A 21,606-nucleotide genomic window follows, 5' to 3' on the forward strand; every position below is an offset into this window, starting at 1 on the left:
TTCTAGATTTATTACAGAGTCAACTGCTTCCTTGGGTCTCCATTAGTTGCTGGCTTCAGGAACAGCTTGCTCGAGTGACATTGAAACATTTTCTAGTGACTATGGCCACACACCAGACATTCCAGTGTGGTCCTGGAAATCCCCAGGAAGGCCGGGGACCGCAGCTGCCACCGTCTGCACTGCCCCAGGGAAGCCTTCCTGGCAGGCAGGGACAGGACTCGGAGATGTGGCACGTAGCCTTCAGAGCCTTCACCAGCTCGGAGGACTCAGACCCAGTCCAGGATCTGCAGAAACTCTCTGAGCTCTGTCGTCTGTGGCTGAGGCCGGACCTGCACACCCCAGAACAGATTCTGGACAAGCTGGTGTTGGAGCAGTTCATGATCTCCATGCCCCTAGAGCTCCAGGTCTTGGTCAAGGATCATAACGTGCAGAGTTGCAAAGACTTGGAGGACATTCTGAGACGTCAGGAGAAACCTAAGACATGGGTGAGTAGGAATCTCAGGGTTGGCACGCGGAAGGGAGGGCAGGCATGGGGGCCCCAGACCTGAAAGGCAGGTGGGATTGTTTCTGTGTCTTTGGTTCTCCAGTGGGGACGCTTGGAGATAACTGGATACATTTTGGGCTGTCACAGTGGGGAGCAGAGAGGATGCTGGAGGCCAGCAGTGCTGCTCACATTCTGTACTGCCCAAGACAGAACCATGCAGCCTTGAATGTTCACTGTGCCCAGGTTCAGAAACACTAGTCTGTGCCCACACAAAGTGTGAGTGTTGGGTCAGATGCATACAAAGAACATGATATCTATGGTTCATAACTAGTTTGATGTTCTCCCCACAGACCATAGTCACCATCGAAGGACAGAAGTTTCTTGTGTCAAATTCAGATGTCCAGATGGCTGGAGTGGAAGTGGGTGACCAGGACCCTGTGATGGGCTTATCCATGAAGTCCCGAAACTTCGTGTGTGAGGCAGAAGTACATGGCAAGAACAGCCAGGAGGTCAGCCAGGAGCCAGAGAATCAGCCAGAAATCAAGGACGTGTCAAGGGAGCAGGTGAGTGTGTGATACCCTGACCTCTGGGGACACGTGGGAGAAGGTACAAGAGGAGGAAGCAATGGGTGGAGTGATGGGGACATTCGGCCCAGGACAGAACTGGACCTGTTAAATGCATCCCAAGAATGCATTCAAATCCAGACATTTCTGAGCTAATGTGGACAATAAAGACTCACCAACCTTTGCCCCTCCTCCACAAACAGTCCAGTGAACTCAAAGCTAATTTTCTTCAAAAGGCGTTTCATGAAATGATAATTGGCCAAAGGACCCATTTTTGGAATATTGCCCATTTCTTAACATTAAAGGAGTGGATTTCCCCTGGAGTCCTTTTGCCTCCAAGGCCACCTTAACCAGTGGCGGGAGACACTTTGAGTTGTCCACCTGGGTGGGGGATGCTATCGCTGCCCAGTGGGCCAATGTCCATTGTTGGAAACGTGCAACAGAATAATCCAGGCAAAATGTCAACAGGGATGACTCAGGAAATCTGGGGCTAGAATGGCTGTGCTCCCACAGTTGGGAGCAGGGGGCATGTGGGATGTCATGAAGAGGCACATTTAGTGAATTAAGAGTAAAAACTGTCAGATACAGCCCTGACTGGTGTAGGTCCATGGGGTGGGCATTGTCCTGCAGGCTGACAGTTCCAATTTCTGGTAGGGCACATGCCTGGGTTGTTCGCCAGGTCCCTGGTTGGGGCAAGTGAGTGGCAACTGACGGCTGTTTCTGTTGCACATCCATATTAGAAAAGAGAAAGAAAAAAAAACCCTGGAAGTATAGACTTGACTGAAATAGGTGGTGGGTAGAGATGAACAATGGGGGTGTCAGGTGTGGGTTACCGGGGACAATGGAGTAGCCCCCAAGAAACTGTGGGTAGAGCCCCAGAACTGCACCATTAGGGTAGCTGGAGTCTCAGGGAGCTGGGAGCTGGGTAGTTCAGGGGAAGAGGAGATGGAGCTTTTTATGCCTGAATGTAGACACATCCACAATCCCTCTTGGTTGTCAGGGACAGACAGCTCTCCTGCCAGAGACCATCCCCAAGGAAGGAGACTTGGAGGGAATGAGACCCACGTGCATCCTGGAGGAGGACCCAATGGAAGATCAGGAGGAGGTGACAGTGCTTGCACCTCCAGAGACTCAGCTTCTGGGGTGTCCTGGTGAGTGGGACATGGGGGCTTCAGTGGATTTAGTCACCCAGCCAGGCAGGAAAGTTCTCAACCAGCATCAGCACTGGTTCAAATATGCTTACTAGTGTTGAACATGCTCTTGGTTAAATGATACATGGTGATTCCTTTCTTCTAGAAGTTTCTTTGTGGACGGAGAGGAAGGACAACCTGCCAGAAGGGGCTGGCACTGAAAACGCAAATTCCACCCACCATTTGGAGATAGACATTTTGCCTCAGTGTCAGAAAAGAAAAGATTTTCAGGCTGCAAGAGGTCCCCTCAGAAGAGAACGCTTCAACCCCTCCATGCCCCAGGATGTTTCAGAAGAAGGAGCCATGTGTCTGGATGAAGGAGAACTCTCCAGACAGCTCAGGTCCCATTCAGGTCAGGCACAGAGCCCCGCGGGAACTACTGTCAGAAAAGGAGCCAGAGGACGCACACTGTCTGAATATGCAGATTGCAAGAAAACATTTATTTATGAATCACAGTTAACAATTCACCAGAGGTCACACACTGGAGAGAGGCCCTTCCAGTGCCAGCTTTGTTCAAAGAAGTTCACACAACCTTCAGATCTGCGAGTTCACCAGCAAGTCCACATGGGTGAGAAGCCCTACAGATGTCAGATCTGTGCGAAGTCCTTTGCCCGTGAATCCACGCTGCGAGGCCACCAGAAGGTCCACACAGGGGAGAAGTCGTACTCATGCAAGATCTGTCAGAAGCGTTTTGGCCACAAGGGGAACTTCAACGTCCACTTGCGCACCCACACGGGCCTCAGGCCCCACCGCGGCCCCGAGTGTGGCCAGGACTTCTGTCAGGTGGGGACTTTGAAACACCACAAACAAACACATTTGAACATGACTCCCTGAGGATTCCAACTCCCTTCTGCCCAAGAGGGAAATTCATTGTATCACCTGTGTTGGAAAAATGTTGGATGTCAGGCTAAACCCACTTGAGGTTTCTAGAACACAGTAGGGCTTCTACACTTTGGAATTCAGATCCTTGCATAAGCACAGACCCTCCTTACTGGTTTCTGTTTTCTGCCTCATTATAACCTACAGTTTCCTTCCACACAGGAAGTTTTCTGGTTGTTTATGATACTGTTGTTATTCTATATTGTTGTTCATTGCTTCAATAAATATTCCACAATTTAACCATGATCTCTTATTTTGTCTTCTTGTTGTTATTCTTTATTTCATGGTAGAAGGGGGCAACCCCACACCTGGACTCCGCTTTGATGGGTAGAGTTGTTACTGAACAACAAGGGGGTGCCTAAGGGTGATATAGTATTACAGCAAGGAACCCCCCAGGTTCATTATGTCTGCCATGAGAGGAAACACATCTCTCTCAAATCCCTTTTTGGGGCCCCCCTCTTGGCTGCACCCTGTTACACTCCCTCCTTTCAGATATATATCCACCTTATAATATTATAAAGGACAATGGACGAAGGTCTCATCTTCTTGTAACTACTTCCTGCTGGACATGGATGTCATCCTACCTACCCTTGGGTCAAGGGTGCCCTGAAAGGGAGGAGGGTTTAGCACCGAGGGAGTCCTTCCTGTAAGGGGAAGGAGCTTACAGAATCCCAGTCAGCTGGCTGTCACCAGGAAGTCCCAGGCTTGGTGTCCAAAGGCTGGCATTACTGGGCCATAGGCATCCTGGTCATATTCTGGAAGTCACAGATTTGGAAAGAATTGGAAGGCACAATGAAATCATAACCACTAAATGACAAACACAAGGACTTAAGTAAATAATGGCTTATTTGCAGGAAGGTGTACAAGGCATGCTACACCTTTCCAAAACTCTTGTGGCCCATTATATACTTCACTTTCAGATGTTGGCCCCTTTCTGTCCAAGAAATCAAGACAGAAAAGGGAAAATCAGTTCTAAAGTGAAGCCCACAGATCACCTGAACCCTTCAGGAACCAACCACTTAGGTTCAGCCAAACCACTGAGTCTCAGGGGTTGATGATGAACATGGGCTCCTTAAATGAGGCCTATATTGCAACCAATCACTCAGGTAATGAAGTCATAGGCGTATGCCCTAGGAAAACAGAAGAACACATAGGTTAATTCGCATAACAGTCCCCAAACCAGTCTCTCTGCCTGGGAGACTGTGTTTTGGGAAGACATTCAGTTGCAAGGCCTTTTCTGCAATGACATTTAGCAATGGCAATTTGACAGGACCTCCTTACCTGTAAATTGTACATCTTTGGGGATATTACAAACCCAGCTTCAACTTTCAAATGAAAACAAACTTTCAAGACAGTTAGATGTTCCATTCTGATGTCCAATACTGAGATTTATGATTTTCCTTGAACCACAATTTTTCTCCTTAAGATCACCCTCACTGTTATAAAAGGGACTACTTTGAGTCCTGCTTTTAAGTTTGCCTGTTCGTTTGCATAAACACACCAAGAGCAGCCTGGATTACTTATGATCTTTAAGTCTGCTTTGCTGGAACTCACACAGGGAACCTTTAGATTGACTTCTCAATCCACTCCTCAAGGCACAGAAGCACAGCCACACATCCGCCATCTGGTTTTGCCTGTATCAGTTATTTCACTCAAATCCTTGAGGCTTCCATTGTGCCTACAGGTTCCTTTGCGTCCATCTTTCAGGAAAGCAACCTTTGTCCCTCCCCTGGAAAGACTGCCATGAACCGCATAGCCAACCAAAGTACCAGGCTTTTCTCGTGGGCTTACACTAGCTTCGCAAGTCAACCCCAGTTCCTCAGGGCTTTCTGGTGATGACCAGAGCCCACACATGCCTCCTTCAGGTGTGACAATCCAATCAAAGTCTTGGTTAACAAAAGCAATATTAACAACTGGTCTTATTGGATTTATGCAAAGACACCTTATGTCATCACTCACTCCTTCAGAATGCCAAATTCTGGAGGGATCAGGTAGGGAGAAAAACACAAAGTATGAAGGCAAATCCTTTCCCTTCTGATACCAACAAGGGTTCACAAAACTTTCACTTCCACAGACCTTCTGCAACATTCACAAACCCTCTAATCTTTCTTTCCTACACCTTCTTCATGTACATATCTTATACTTCCCATTTACTTTCCTACAGAGTATGACATTTCAACCTTCCCTGGAATCCTCATTTTCCTTTTCAGAGCAGATACAGAGCAAAATCCAAAACAGAGTTCCAGAACAATACACAGGTATAGGCATTTCTTGCACGAATGTGTCCATAGGTGCCTCACAGAGACATGGTCCTTCAGGCCCGGTCTCTTGGCAGAGACATGCCCCCTTTGCTTCAGGCTGAAGCACTCATCAGCCCCAAATGACCCTTCCTGGGTCCCAAGCGACAAAGGCATGCTCCCTACCTGGGCTCACTGAAACTGTGAGTGAGCAGACAAGGGCAACCTGGGAGCAGCATACTAACCAAACCATTACCCACAACTCTATTGTTCCAAAACAGTGTTCAGAAACCAGTCTTCAAGCAAACCATTTCACCTTTTTGCCCCCTCCCCGTTTCATTTCCTTTTCACTTTTCCAGGTATGATTAGGAGGCTGATGCCCTCAGGAGGAGTGCAGAGAAATTCTCGAGACTGGGAAAATACCAAAGTCTCACTCTCTCACACCTGACGGGATCGGTCTGCCACCGGCAATTATTGTCCCCAAGAAGTCACCAAAAACTGTTACAGGACAACAAGGGGGCCTAAGGGTGACATACTATTACCAAAAGGAACCCCCCAGGTTCATTATATCCGCTGCCAGAGGAAAGACATCTCTCAATCCCAGAGATTCATGAAAAGGAAAGGAAATGTTTATTTAATACTGTACATACTTAAAGTAGTGACCTAATGTCTCCATCAAAGTCCCAAAGTCCCTTAAAACACCCACAAACACACACAGTCCTTCCTTCCCCCTTTGTGCAGTCAGGGGTACCATGTCTGAGGAAAAGAAATGGAAGTCTGTGGCTCAGACAGCCCCAAGTTCTTCCTAGTAATCCATCTCAGCTGGTAAGCCTTCCTCAGTTCCCGGCACCATCAGCTGTGTCTCTGGAATCTCTGCTAAAGCCGGGTGGTGGTTCCCCCTACTAAAGTAAGCTTCGGGGGTCTCCACTCTCGCAAAGCCACAAGATTCTCATTCTATTGCCCTGCCACGTGGTCATCTCTGCACAGTGGCTGCAGTAGTCCCTACTCTGCCAAAGCCACATGGTTCTCCTTTCACTGCTCCTGCAGTGTGGTCCACTCCCGTGGGTGAGGGAATCAGCACTCTGGCAAAGCCGCCAGGTCTTCTCTCCACTGGCTGCAAGGAGGGGGGTTGCCACTCTGCCTAAGCCGAGTGGAGGTTCTCTGCTAAAGCCACATGGTGATTCTCTCTCGCAGGGCTCTGGGAGTCCCCACTCTGCTAAAGACCCAGTGATTCTCTCCCACCCCAATGGCTACCACGTCTGGGTTTAAATCCCCATGCCAATCTTCCTCTGAAGCCCCATTTCTGACTTCTCCCACAATTGGCTACACTTGCCAGCACTCCTATATCCTTCCAGCTTCACTGGGCTGCCATCGTGGGTCTGGGCAGCCGTGGCCCCATGTCATGGAGCCAATCCTCTCCAAGCTCCCATGCAGGTGCTGTAACTTGAGGGACCTGCCCCTCAGGTACGTCTTGGTGGGGAAGTTACTTCCATTCCCCTGGCTCAGAGCTTGGCCACAGCTATTTAACATGTCTATGTAACCAGTTAAATGTTACAGATATGTTAAATGACCATACCAAAGATTAGCTGCAAAGCTCTTGCTATGCAAAACAACTCTCAATGGCTCTGCTCCTTTTGTTCCTTCGACCAACTCACACCTGTGGGTGGAGGGGAGTGATGACAGCCTAATATTTCCTGGACACCTAGAGTTCTGGACTCCATTCCCAATCCCCATTTGGGGCCCCTCCTCTTGGCTGCACCCTGTTGCAGACTGAGGGTTTAGAAGGAGGCTGAGTAGGGCCACATGTGGCAAACAATCCACTCACCCCCACCTCTAGCTGTGGCCCCCAACCTGCAGCATCCACAGAGTTTAAGTTCTAAGTTGGACCCTGGCTGGCGTAGCTAAGTGGATTGAGCGCAGGCTGTGAACCAAAGTGTCGCAGGTTCCATTCCCAGTCAGGGCACATGCCTGGGTTGCAGACCACAGCCCCCAGCAACTGCAGATTGATGTTTCTCTCCCTCTCTCTCTCTCTCTCTCTCTCTCTCTTTCTCCCTCCCTCTCTCTCCAAAAATAAATAAATAAAATATTTTTAAAAAGATTAAAAGAATAATAAGTTCCTTGTTGGAAATTAAAACCTGCCAAAGCAGAAAATGTGGGCTTTGGTCCCATGTGCTGGTTGAACCAGCCCTCCAGGTGGTTGTCATACAGGTGGATCCCTGAACCGCAGCCCTTCCTCCCTGGTTCTTAGGCCTGGAGTCACCTGGTGGGAGTTTTCCTTCATTTTAGTTTTATTTTGAAATCATTGTAGCATCAGAAGAGTTGCAACAAAAGCTCAAGGAGGTCTTGTGTATTAAAAATTGGCCTGGCAGCTGTGGAGGTGAGTGGATTTAAACATCCTAAGGGGACAGGGTGGCTGGGCTTGCTTGTATTTCTTCCCATCCCATTGCCTCCAATGGCACTCTTTTCAGAGACTCAGGGGTGGTTTTGGTCTCCACAAAGCCCAGGGTCATTTCCCAAGCCACCAGCTCTCACTGAAACTCTTGCAGCACTGGTGAAATTGACCTCAGCCCTAAACTAGCCTGACCTTCCCTTTGTTACTGGCTTCTCTCCTGCCTCCTCCTCTGCCTCACACCCTCCTTGTTTTTTTGCCCCAGGTTTATAATAGCAACACCTCCTTTTTATGGGTAAATTACCTCAGATTGTTATAATGAAAAATTAAAAAGTTCAGTGATGTGTACACGTTCACAATGGAGTAATGATAAAATACAGAGAAAATAAAAGAAGACATCTTAGAAGTGTGCTTTCAAAGTACAGAGGTTTTTATAAAAATGTAAGTGGTTTAAAAAAATATTTTCTAAGAATTTCTAAAAAATTCCTGTTAATACCCAGAGGTATTAGTTGTTCACGAGTCGGCAAGAAATGAAGTGGTCGAGGGTGGGCATTGTTACGTTTGGGAGGGCTGAGGTTGAAAATGTTAAATGTCATGATAGCAGTGTGGACAATTATCTTGAGTTGTTGACATCATAGAAAAGCATTTCTGACAGGGCAAGGTTCAAGGTCTGAGGAGTGACCAAAAATTGGAAAAGCCAGGGCTGTGGCGTATCTTTGTGGATTCAGGTTTTTCGCAGAACAAGGTGGTGATGACTAAGCTGGTGCTTCCAGCAGCAAAAAGACTTGGTTATTTCAAACATCTTGAATTGTTCTGTTGTAACAACTGGTGACTCCAGAGCTTGTTTGTATATTTATTTTGACAAATGTTGACTAGATGGCAGCAAAGGCCCTTGAATAGGTTCCTGATGGTTTTGCTCTCAGGTTTTAAAAACAATTGCTCTTTTTAACTTGAAGTAGCTACAATGAACGGATCACAGAAAGTGATAAGTGTAATAGGAATTTTCTATTATCACCTATATGCATAGTTTCACAAAGGATGTGTATAGCTTTAGTAATTCTTCTATTTTTTATTTGTCCTACAAATATATGTGCATTTTTATTATATTTTCCCCATTACCATTTAGTCCCCTTATATTCTTCTCCCTTCTACTTACAGTATATTTATTAAAGTGTACTTTTATGTCTTTTTGACATATGAATAACAAATTTGGGCTTTTATGATAAAAACCACTATGCTAAAGGTGAAGGGATTAAGTACAGGTAGGTGGTTACAAAACAGTCACAAGAATGTCAAATACAGCACAAAAGTCAAATTTGTTAAAAAAAATAACTTTATTTCTTAGCCCTGGCTAGTGTGGTGCAGTGGATTGAGTGCCCGCCTGGGAACCAAAGGATCGCCACTTTGATTACCAGTCAGGGCACACACGTGAGTTGTGGGCCAAGTCCCCAGTAGGGGGCGCGCGAGAGGCAACCACACATTCATGTTTGTCTCCCTCTCTTTCTTCCTCCCTTCTCCTCTCTGTAAAAAATAAAATATTTTTTAAAATTATGTTTTAATATATCAGTTGCAGTTAGCACACAGTATTGTATTAGTTTCAAGTATATATATTTTTAATTGTAACAAATTCCACAATCGATTGCCAAGCTGTTATATAATTTTTGCTGATGTCAGATTTTTTTTAAAGGCTCAGAAAGAGAAAATAGAAAGACACTCAATATAAAATTGGGAAAAAAATTTACCTCGGTCATTACCTAGTCTTTAAGAAAACTGGTGGAGTGCCAAAGAAGAAAAGGAGTTTAGAGCTCCTGATTTCAGATACATATAGGATACAACTTTGAGAGATAGGTTCTCAAGGTTTCCATGAACTATACCAAGTTAATTATTACTAATGGCTCCCTCCCCCAAACCATAACAGAAAAAGAAAAGAGTCAATTCAAATGAGTATTCTTTCCTCTTAACTTTTTTAAAGAAGACTTTTGTAAAAAGAGATTTTATTTATTTATTTATTCTTAGATGGAGGGAAAGGGAGAAAGAAAGAGAGAAAGAGAAACATTAATGTGTCAGAGATACATCCATCATTTGCCTCTTGTACGCCTTCAACTGGTGTCCTGGTCTGCAACACAGCATGTGCCCTCGGGGGGGGGTGGAACTGGTGACCTTTTGGTTCACAGGCCAGCTGAAGCGACACTGAGCGACACTGTCCATGGCTCCCCCCGATTTGTAAACTTGTGATAAGGCACACATAAGATAAACTTTACCATGTTAGGCATTTTTAAAAAATATTTTATTCACTTATATTTAGGGAGGGGAAGGGAGGGAGAAAGAGAAGGAGAGAAGCATCAATATGTGGATGCTCTCACATGACCCCCACTGGGGAACTGGACTGCAACCCAGGCATATGCTCTGACTGGGAATCAAACCTACAACCCTATGGTTCACAGGTCAGCACTGAACCATGCCAGCCAGGGACTTTGCCCAGTTTTTTAAACTGAGTTGTTAGTATTTTGTTGTTGTTCCTGGTGGTGGTGGTGGTGAGTGTTAGAGTTCTTCTTTTATATATATAATATATTTTATTGATTATGTTGTTACACTTGTCCCATTTCCCCCTTCACTCCCCTCTACCCTGTACACCCCTTCCACTCACATTCCCCCCTTTACTTTCTGTCCATGTGTCATAAGTTCTTTAGCTTCTACATTTCCCATACTATTCTTGCCCTCCCCCTGTCTATTTTCCACCTACCATTTATGCCACTTATTTTCTGTACCTTCCCCCCTTCCTCCTCCCACTCCCCTGTTGCTAACTCTCCATGTAATCTCCATTTCTGTGGTTCTCTTCCTGTTTTAGTTGTTTGCTTAATTTCTTTTGGTTTTGTTTTAGGTGTGGTTTTTAATAAGTGTGAATTTGCTGTCATTTTACTCTACATGTTTTTTTTTAATCTTCTTTTCTTAGATAAGTCCCTTTAACATTTCATAAAATAAGGGCTTGGTGATGATGAACTCCTTTAACTCGACCTTATCTGAGAAGCGCTTTATCTGCCCTTCCATTCTAAATGTACGCTTTGCTGGACAGAGCACTCTTGGGTGTAGGGCCTTGCCTTTCATAACTTGGAATACTTCTTTCTAGTCCCTTCTTGCCTGTAAGGTCTCTTTTGAGAAATCAGCTGACAGTCTGATGGGAACTCCTTTGTAAGTGACTGTCTCCTTATCTCTTGCTGCTTCTAGGATTCTCGCCTTCATTTTTACCTTGGCTAATGTAATTATGATGTGCCTTGGTGTGTCCTTCTTGGGTCCAACTTCTTTGGTACTTTCTGAGCTTCCTGGACTTCCTGGAGGTCTATTTCCTTTGTCAGAATGGGGAAATTCTCCTTTATTATTTCTTCAAATAAGTTTTCCAGTTGTTGCTCTTCCTCTTCTTCTGGTACCCCTATAATTCAGATGTTGGAACATTTAAAGATGTCCTGGTGGTTCTCCTCATTTTTTTGAATTCTTATTTCTCCTTTCTTTCCTGTTTGGTTGTTTCTTCCTTCTGGTACACTCTATTGTTTTGAGTCCCAGTTTTCTTCCCGTCCCTATTGGTTTCCTGTGCATTTTTCTTCATTTCTCTAATTGTAGTCCGCATATTTTCATATGTTCATCTAATTTGTGATGAAAATCAACCCATTCTGTGAGCATACTGATCACCAGTGTTTTGAACTGTGCATCTGATAGGTTAGCTATCTCTCGGTCGCTTAAAAGGATGAGTTCTAGGGCTTTAATTTGTTCTTCTGTTTGAGCCATCTTTTTTTTTTTTTTTTTGGTCTGGTCGCACCTGTTACAGTAAGGGGCGGAGACTTAGATGTTCAACAGGGCAGGGAAACCCGGTTGCTGGGTTGTGACGTTTTATGTGGGGGCAGAGTCGAGAGGGAACAATGGTGATTGCTCCATTCCCCCTGGGATCTCAATCCCCTCTGCTGCCTCCCCCAAGCAAACTGGGCCCTGTGGTGCCAATTCCCTTGTGGGTGGGCTTGTGCATGCGGTGGCACCCTCCAAGCATCTCCCCTATGAGGATGGGTGTCCCTCTGTGTGCCTCATTTCCCACAGATGTCCTCAGTCGGTGTCCCAAGGCCCTATTTCCCAGCGCTGTGATCTGGGGTTGCGCGCCCTGCCTTGCTTTATTATCGCCACCTCACTGGGTCTGCCAGTTGCCGGTTGCCACCCCTGGGCCTGGGTCTACAAGCTGCTGTCTGCACACTCAGGGTCCACCCACTGTGGTCCTGTGCACCCCGGATGCCTTACACACCCCCAGATATCTTATGCTCCAGTCCCACTGTTCTCTGCTCTCCACACTGCGACCCAACCCACACCTGGATGCTAGTCTCCGCTCCTCCTACCGGTCTGGATGCATGGGTCTAATTCAACTTCTTGGTTATCCGACTTCCATTCAGATCAATTTTCTGTCATTTCTGGATGTTATTCTGTTTCTAAATTGTTGTTGTCCCTATCTTGGTTGTGCATGGGGGTACGGTGTGTCCATCTATGCCTGCATCTTGGCCAGGAGTACCGAGTGTTAGAGTTTTTTACATATCCTGAATATAAACCCCTTATCCAGCCTTTGCAAATATTGTTTCCCATTCTTAGGTTGCCTTACACACTGTGAATTATGTCCCTTTGATGCAAAGATGTGATTTTAAAATATATTATTTATAATATTATTTAGGATAATTAACATACAGTCCAGCACACATATTATTCATTTATGAATTATATACTTCTGGCAGACCTGTGAAACCATAATCAAACCAAGATAACAATCTCCATAGCCCTCAGAAGTTTCCAGGGCAGCCTGTGTGGCACACCCCTCCCCCTGCCCAGGTGACCACTGGTCTGCTTTGCATCATGACAGGTTAGTTAGCGTTTTTTACTACTTTAAATAAGAGGACTCACACCATCAGCATGGACTCTTTAGGTGTGCTGGCTCTCACCAAGAAATTTGACTTTTTGATTCACCCCCCACTCTCCTCATATCACTAATTCTTTCTTCTCCTTGTTGAGCATTATTCCCTCATGTAGACTTCACATTGTTGCTCCATTTGTTAATGGACATGGGAGTTGCAAAATGTGATCTTTTATTACACACAAAATTCTCCTGAGTACCTGGGTGTGTTTTTATTCCCTCTGTTTACTTCTGCAGATCTGTTTATTCAGGTAACTGTGCTCTAATGACATACTCTCTCTGTTGCTACATTTCAATAGGCATTTTTCTCATTATTGTCTTCTTTTTATTTTAGTGTGTGTGTGCACTTTCTCTTCTCTGTGAACTTTAGAAACTACATAATAAGTTGTATCAACTATCCAATGGAAATATGGCTTTCATTGTGTTTTCTTTGCAACTGAACTCCCAGCCACTGGCATTGTACCCAGCACATGTCCTGAGCTTCAGGAGTGTTTGATGAAGGGGTGAGCGGGTAACACCTTGGGACATAAGAAATATGAAGAAGGTGCATCCTCACTGAGGACTGCCCTTTACCTACCAGACTGAAAAAAAAAATGTCCATAACAATCTGATGATAAAAAAATAAAAGCAGATTACTTAACCACAGAGACCACGTGGTTCACTTGCCTTGTTGGCACAGGTGCTTGGAGGCTGGTGCAGATATGCCTCCAGGTGTGCAGTTCCATGTGTAGGTTCATGTGCAGGTGCATGCGCAGGTGTGCATGAACGTGCATGTGCAGGTGCATACAGGCATGCGTGCAGGTGCATGCGTGCACGTGTATAAAAGGGCAACAACACACTGTGAAGAAGAATAAAGGGAAAAACGTGCAGGGACACTGGTGCTGTCTCTGTATATTGAACGCTGCCCTCTCTGGAGACAGTGCAGATACTTCCATTTCAGTTGGAAATATTTTTGGCGACAGAGGGGTGTCTCCTCTGGAGTGCAGGATGTCAGCACTGAGCCCGGGGACCTGGGGTGGGAATAGAGGGAGAAATAAGCAACCTTACATCAGGGACGGCTTGCGCATCACCCTCAGAGAATCAGGACCCTGAGAGGAGCTCCCGTCATCAGGGGCAGGGGAAAAAAATAACCCGACGCAGTGAAGGCAGGTGGGTCCCTCCTGGATACTGCCCCTGGAACTCCCCTTCTTGCAATTTCAAAGTTTTCATTCCTCTAATAGGTTCAAATTAATTTATTCCCAAAGCCTCTCGCGCCTGTGGCCTCCACCGGTTTTTACCGCCAGCCCCAGGTGGGGCAAGCAATCATCCCCACTCACTGCATGGCCTGCCAGGAAAAAGCAAGAACCCAGTACCACGGGGCCCGCATCCCTGCCAGGCTCCTTGAGGACGCCTCGAGGAGTCCTGGAGCGTGAGGCCCCTGGAGCCTCTAAAATGACACCAGAAAGTTCACTCTGCTGACCTGGAAAACTTTGTTTGCCAACGGCCAACCTCCAGGGTGGCACACTGCATGTCAATGCTGCCTGTAGAAACAGCGCTCCAGGGTCTATTTCTGACCCTAAAGTTAGCATCTGTTTGGAAAATACAGACCAAGGGGAATGGGGAATATATAAACTGCCCATAACCTTGGGCTGTAGACAAGCAGTTTTAATGGCATTTCCTTTTTTTTTGTTTTCAATAGTCACTTCTTTTTATTTCTTTTTCAGTTACAGTTGGCGTTCAATATGACATCAGTTTAGGGTGTGCCCCAGTGATCAGCGGTTTATAGGACTTGCCAGGTGCTCCACCTGCTGAGTCCAGCACTCGCCTGGCACCATCCACACTCATCACAATGTTACTGATGGTGTTCCCTATGCTGCACCTCACATCCCTGGGACTGTTTTGTGACCTCCAGTCTGTCCTTCTCAATCCCTTCGCCTCTTCACCCAGCTACCCTGACCCCTGCCATCTGGCAAATATCCCTCTATTCCCTGTACCTATGAGTCTGTATCTGTTTTGCTTGTTTATGTTGTGTTGATTAGACACAATATAAATAAGTGAGATCATAAGGTATTTTGTTTTATTTTTTTCATTTATTACAGATTTTATTTATTTATTTTTAGACAGAGGGGAAGGGAGGGAGAAAGAGAGGGAGAGAAGTATCAATGTGTGGTTGCCTCTCCCAAGACCCCTACTGCGGACATGGCCCACAACTCAAGCATGTGCCCTGACAAGGAATCAAAGTGGCGACCCTTTGTAAAGATGTAAAAATATGTCCAGAAAGACAAGGAGTTGACTTCCTCTCCTTGGCTCTCCAGGGTAGACTAGAGAACCCAGCTGAAGTCCAGGGCGTCAGGGTCAGTTTACCCCAGGGAAAATGTTCTGAAGATTAGCATTGCCTCAAAAGACCCCACCCAAGCCTACCAGAAGCCCGCCTAACTGCCCCAGGGGAGGGTGTGGTCCAGGTGGGGAGAACAGAGCCAAACCCCAGCCCTTCCCCTTAGGAGCCCACTTCCCTAATTCTTAACCAATGTCTCAGACCACACTGTGAGGACCTCTGATTCTGGGCTGTGGAGACCCTCAGAGAGGTAGAAATCCTGGTTCTGCAACTTTTTAGCAGCAGGAATTCTGGGAAAAAATTCTTAATCCCTTTGTCCCTGGAAGTTCTTTGTAAAACTGCTAGCCCATTAGCTCAGTTGGTTAGAGCATCCTCCCAATAGCCAAGGTTGTGGGTTCAATGCCAGGTAAGGGTATATACAAGAAACAACAAATGAGTGAATAAATAAGTGGAGCAACAAATTGATATCTCTCCCCCCCCCCCCCCCGTTACTCTCTCTCTCTCTAATAAATTTTTAAAGAACTGGAGGGTGAACTGAGTTCATCCTTGCAAAACCCTTCAGGGGAGGTGACACATTGACGTTACCCCTGACTTGTGGGGTGCCCTCCAGTTTCTCCATCTCTCTGAGCCTTGATCTCTCCATCATTGTCCAGGGCTGAGGAGGCTGGATGCCCAAAGTGCTGCCTACCTTCTGGGTCCTGGTAAGTGAGTCTCTCTGAGCACTCCATCCCTGGCAGGCTTGGACCCTCAACCCACATCCACTGAAGTCCACGGGTTTTATTCCCGAGCTGGAGTCAGAGCGCTGGGTTCAAGTCCCAGCTCTGCCACTTGCCTGGTGTGTGACTCTCATCTCCCTCAGTTTCCTCATCTTTCACAATGGGTACAAGATGGATCTTGCCTCATAAGGATGTTGGGAAATCTCCTCCATCCCTCACTCCCCATGTCTCCATGAACATCCTTACTGGGTGCTTGGCAATGTGCCACCTAGTGAGAATCCCATGACACAAGGAGAACCCCTGTGGGGCTCAGGGCATGGTTTATCCTGGGCCTCACTTGGTGGTCACAGCAAACCCCGCCTCCAGCCATGGTATGGCGGAAGGCAACTGAGACCTGGATCAAGACAGACCTAGGCAGGTTTAGAAGCCATTTCTGCCACTTGGAGTGGTCCTTGTGAGCAGGTGACTTTCCTTCCCAGAGTCACAGTGTCCTTCCTCACTGGCAAGTAGGGATGGTCACAACAGCATTATCATTACCCTCCGAGAACCACCCAGTCTTGTTCTCCTTCTAATTCCCAGCCCCAGTGCTCCTGCTCCAGAGTGCTGAGCAGGACAGGAAGGAAGTGAAAACCCTATAGACCATGTGGAAGGCCACTGGTGAGTCACCTACATTACTGCCCTCCGTGTACCCACGGTGGCTTTGGAAACTGGCTGCTGTGGGGGCCATGCACTCCTTGGAAGACTGTTCAAATGCCCACATGAGAGTCAGCATAGGGGAGGAGCAAAATGAGTCATGGTTGTTATTTGTAATGTTATCCACTTTCAAGACCCCCTCCCTGGCCACTTCCCCCTGGTTGCCCCAGCTCCTGCTATCTCCTCTAATTCCTGACCTTGTAATATCTCTGAGATTTCCCTCCCCTTCTCATTCCACATTTTGATGGAGAGAATCTGAGAAGTGTGCAGGGTATGGATACCTGAGTATGTACACCATGAATGCAGCCTATGAATTGGACCTGATTTTCTCATGGTTGGCACCTGCCAAATGAGGTCACTGGAGTGTATCTGAGGCAGGATTTTCAGCTTCAGCAGTGCTGACATTTTGGGCTGGATCCTTCTGTGCTGGGGGGCATCCTGTTCATTGGGGGGTATTTAGCAGCATCTTTGGCCTCCGCCACTAGAGGGCAGGACAAACTCCAGCTGTGGTGACCTACAATGTCTTCAAACACTGTCAAATGTCCCAAGGCGGGTAAAATGCCCCTCAATGGGACCCACTGAGTACTTGAAGATCCCAGGAAAATAAGGACGTCGTATACAGTCCTGTTGAAGACAGAATGATTTTTGGCTTTGTTCCTAGATGAGTTGCCCTATTTCCACCCTCAGCCTGTCTCCAGGAGGACTTGGAGAGAGACTCTCGCCAAACCAGAGATTGGAGGTGAAGGCAGAAGAGATACAGGAGAGAGAAATAAACATGAGAAGGAGAAAAGTGAAGTGGCAGACAGAGCACTGAAGGTCTGGGTGAGTGGAGAGGAAATGGGGATCCACTGAGAACCCCCCTTACTTACAACCACCACCCCCACTCTCAACTCAGAATGCCCCTCTGGCCTGGAAACTACCTTCTTGAAACACTGGGTCCCTTTCACTCTGGGATCTTTGCATCCACTATTGGCTCAGTCTAGAAAGTTCTGGTTCTAGAGCTTTGCACTACCAGATCCTTCCTGTCCTTCAAAAATCATTTCACTTTCCACTTCCTCCTCAGATGTTTTCCCTGAATCAAAGCCCCTTTTTCTCTATTTTTTTCCATCTCATTATATTCCAACAGTAACATTGATCACTGTATGACTCCTCCTTGCTTCATATATTTATCTGTTTATTCTCCACCTTCTCCCAATAAAATCTATGCTCCATTTGAGGAGGGAGCTCCTTTGTGTTGCTCATTGGCTAGTCCCAGTCCTTGGTAAATATTTGTTAAGTGACTGAACTAAATTGCCCAAATATAGGATGCACATGCCACCATCCTACCCAGCCATGATCAAGATCAATGCTCAAACTCCAGCTTTGCTTGCCTTCCTACAGTTGCATGTTCAGCCCCATTCCATTTCCTTGCATAAGTTTTTTAAATCAACCACATGTTTTCATTTCAACAGCACTTAGTTTATTTGAAAAGCATATGTTGGATGATTACCAACCCTGGAGATGCCATGACTTCTGAATTCACTAGTTCCTGCACCAGCCTTGAAAATACTCACAAGCCACACGTGGTTTCTTGACATGGAGGTGGAGTCTTGGCAGAGAGCTCAGCTCGTTAGAGTGTCACCCCAATGCACCAAGGTTACAGGTTCGGTCTTCAGTCAGGGGACACACAAGAATCAGCACGAGTGTATAAGAAAGTGGAACAATAAATCAATGTTTCTCTCTCTCTCTCAAATCAATCAATCAATAAAATATTTTTTAAAATATGGAGATGGGACAGGGAAATCTGTGGGTGGATGAAAACAAAGAGAAGGTTGAACAAAGAAGGAAAAAAGGGGGAGAAAAGGAAAGGCTGTTGGATCTGAGATGCACTAAAGAGGCCTTTCTCCCCAGTTTCACCCCCAACCTCAGGGAGGAGTCGCGGGCAGACCCAGCCTAAATTCACCTCTTTCTTGCCCACAGATCTGGGCATGGTCCACAAGAACATCCCCAAGCAGAAAGCTGTCCTGCGTTCGTAGACATCTCCAGATTCTGCTCCTCGTCAGTCTCCTCTGTGGCTCCACCTGAAACCCAGTCTAGACCCCTCTGTGAAGACAAAGATCCTGAAATCCCATCCCCACATTTCATGAAGAAAATTTGACACATTTGCTGAATTTGTCTCAAACGTCCCTGACCTGTGTCAGGTTTTACTGATTGATTTTTAGAAGAAATACAAAGTATGTTAACAGAGTGAAGAATAATTCTGGAACCAGTGAGCAAATTCTGGGACCAACTGGGAAGCATTCCTGCAGTCCATCAGAAGTAACTGTCTTCTTTGGGATCCAGCTGATCAGAGCATGAGCTATTGAAGGACACAATATTAATATGCCTTTCTACTTGGAGTGGCTTTGACGTCTTGACTTGAAAAGATTCTCCAAAGTATATCATTCTTGCCTTTCAAGGTATGAAGCAGAATAGAGAGAATAATTTTTTCCCAAATAATCAATGTCTTCCTTAGTTAATTAGTATGGTAATTTATTGGGGGTAGCAAAATAAAGGATGATATGGTCAGGTGTGGGAATATAACTTTTTGGAAACAAGAGATCTTGGGTTATGTAATGAAAGGGCCTAAATTCAATTTCAGTTTCTGGCTGTTGTCCATTCCTGGGTATCTGACCTACTGTGTGTTCAGGGGTCCAATAAATGTTTGTTTGTTTTTTATCCTCACCTAAGGACATATTTTTTTCATTGAGTTCAAAGAGAGAGAGGAAGAGAGAGAGAGAAACATTGATGTGAGAGGAAAATATCAATAGGCCTCCTCTCATATGTACCCGGACTAGAGCGTAGAAAGCACAACCCAGTCATACGCCCAGACTGGGAACCGAACCCCCAAACTTTTCTTGTACTGGTGAATGCTTCAACCAATTGAGCCACAGCTACCAGAGCGAGTTTTACACTTTCAAGGGCTAGAGAAAGATCAAAGCAGAATGTAGGCAGAGGCTTCAAAGCCTAAAATATCTTTTTTAAAAAAATATTTATTGATTTGAGGGAGATAAAAACATCAATTTGTTGTTTCATGAATTTATACAGTCTTCCTGTATGTGCCCTGACCAGGGATCAAACCTGCAACCTTAGCATATCAGCACAATGCTCTAACCAACTGAGCTACCCAACCAGGGCAAACCTGACATATTTATTATTTCACCCTTGACCTGGAAAGTTAGCCAATCCTTGCTGCAATGAGTCCAACACAATAGAAATGTTTTCTTCTTCACTAAACTGTCCCAGGAGGGTGTCTCCAGCCAGCTAGGGACTCTCTTCCAATGACTGAGACACCAAGATTCATGCTACACAGTGGTCCTCCCATCACTTAGAGCCTTGTCTTTGGTTACACTCAACCAGTGGGAGAGGAAGAAGAATATTGCGGGGCGTGGGGGTTGTGCTTCATTTTCACCATCTGGCCACCCTTGCCTACAATGCACAGTGGGAGACAGGGAGGTCCTTGAAAGGACAGAAGACCCTCATTCCAGGTGTGAGTCACCCTCCATGTGTCCTGGTGACTCACAGCAGCTGGGAGACCCATCTCCTGTGCTCAGAGGAGTCAGGTGAGGGACACACCTAAGGAAGGAGGAGAGAGGTGCACACTTGTCTGGCCACTGTCCCTCCTTCATCCAATTCTCCAAACTAGTCTTTTAAAAATACTTAGAAATGGTTTGATTGTCATACAATACCTGTAACATAAAATTTACCATCTGAACCATTTTAATTGCACAGTTCAGAGTTACTACCGATATTAAGCACCTTCAGAATGTGGTGCAACCATCACCACTGCCCATCTCTGTCTCCAGAGCTCTTCTCATCTTGCAAAACAGACACTCTGTCCTCATCAAACAACAGCTCCCCCTCCCTCCCTCAGCACACAGCACTCACCAGTCTTTCTGTCTCCAATAGTAGCATTTGTGCTTTTAAAAAAAATGACATATGCCAGTGGTTTTATTTCTCATGATCAGTATTGACATTGTGACTGAACCATGTGCCCTCCTGATACATCTTTCAATTCTTTTTTTAAATATATTTTATTGATTATGCTATTACAGTTGTCCCATTTTCCCACTTCACTCCCTTCCACCCTGCCCACCCACATTCCCCCCCCTTTAGTTCATTTCCATGTGTTATAAGTTCTTTAGCTTCTACATTTTTCATACTATTCTTGCTCTCTGTCTATTTTCTACCTACCATCTATGCTATTTATTCTCTGTACCTTTCCCCCTCTCTCCTCCTCCCACTCCCCTGTTGCTAACCCTCCATGTAATCTCCATTTCTGTGGTTCTGTTCCTGTTCTACTTGTTGGCTTAGTTTGCTTTTATTTCAGGTGTGGTTGTTAATAACTGAGTTTGATGTCTTTTTTTACTGTTCATATTTTTTATCTTCTTTTTCTTAGATAAGTCCCTTTAACATTTCATAAAATAAGGGCTTGGTGATGATGAACTCCTTTAACTTGGCCTTATCTGAGAAGCACTTTATCTGCCCTTCCATTCTTAATGAAAGCTTTGCTGGACAGAGCAATCTTGGATGTAGTTCCTTGCCTTCCATGACTTGTAATACTTCCTTCCAGACCCTTCTCGCCTTCAAGGTCTCTTTTGAGAAATCAGCTGACAGTCTGATGGGAACTCCTTTGTAGGTGACTGTCCTCTTATCTCTTGCTCCTTCTAGAATTCTCTCCTTCATTTTTACCTTGGCTAATGTAATTATGATGTGCCTTGGCGTGTTCCTCCTTGCATCCAACCTCTTTGAGACTCTCTGAGCTTCCTAGACTTCCTGGAAGTATATTTCCTTCGCCAGAGTGGGGAAGTTCTCCTTTATTATTTGTTCAAATAAGTTTTCCACTTGTTGCTCTTCCTCTTCTTCTGGTACCCCTATAATTCAGATGTTGGATCATTTAGAGATGTCCTGGAGGTTCCTAAGCCTCTCCTCATTTTTATGAATTCTTATCTCTTCATTCTTTACTGTTTGGTTGTTTCTTTCTTCCTTCTGGTCCACTCCATTGACTGGAAACCCAGGTTTCTTTCCATCACTATTAGTTCTGTGTGCATTTTTCTTCATTTCACTTATTGTAGGCTTCATTTGTTCATCTAATTTGTGACCAAAATCCACCATTTCTGTGAGCATCCTGATCACCAGTGCTTTGAACTGTGCGTCTGATAGATTGGCTATCTCTTAGTCACTTAA

General features: G+C 45.7%; 1 protein-coding gene across 1 annotated transcript; it reads left to right on the forward strand.

Moving 5' to 3' along the window:
• The first annotated feature begins 200 nt into the window (after positions 1–200).
• LOC114511244 (putative zinc finger and SCAN domain-containing protein 5D) lies at positions 201–18,416 on the forward strand. The gene is made up of 5 exons (XM_036013536.1): positions 201–485; positions 835–1,047; positions 2,048–2,198; positions 2,662–3,015; positions 18,361–18,416. Exons 1-5 carry the CDS (start codon positions 225–227, stop codon positions 18,414–18,416), a joined length of 1,035 nt encoding a protein of 344 aa, XP_035869429.1. The 5' UTR covers positions 201–224.
• The last annotated feature ends 3,190 nt before the right edge of the window (positions 18,417–21,606 follow it).

The sequence above is a fragment of the Phyllostomus discolor genome, chromosome 12 (assembly GCF_004126475.2).
Source record: "Phyllostomus discolor isolate MPI-MPIP mPhyDis1 chromosome 12, mPhyDis1.pri.v3, whole genome shotgun sequence".
In the NCBI taxonomy this organism is placed as follows: domain Eukaryota; kingdom Metazoa; phylum Chordata; class Mammalia; order Chiroptera; family Phyllostomidae; genus Phyllostomus; species Phyllostomus discolor.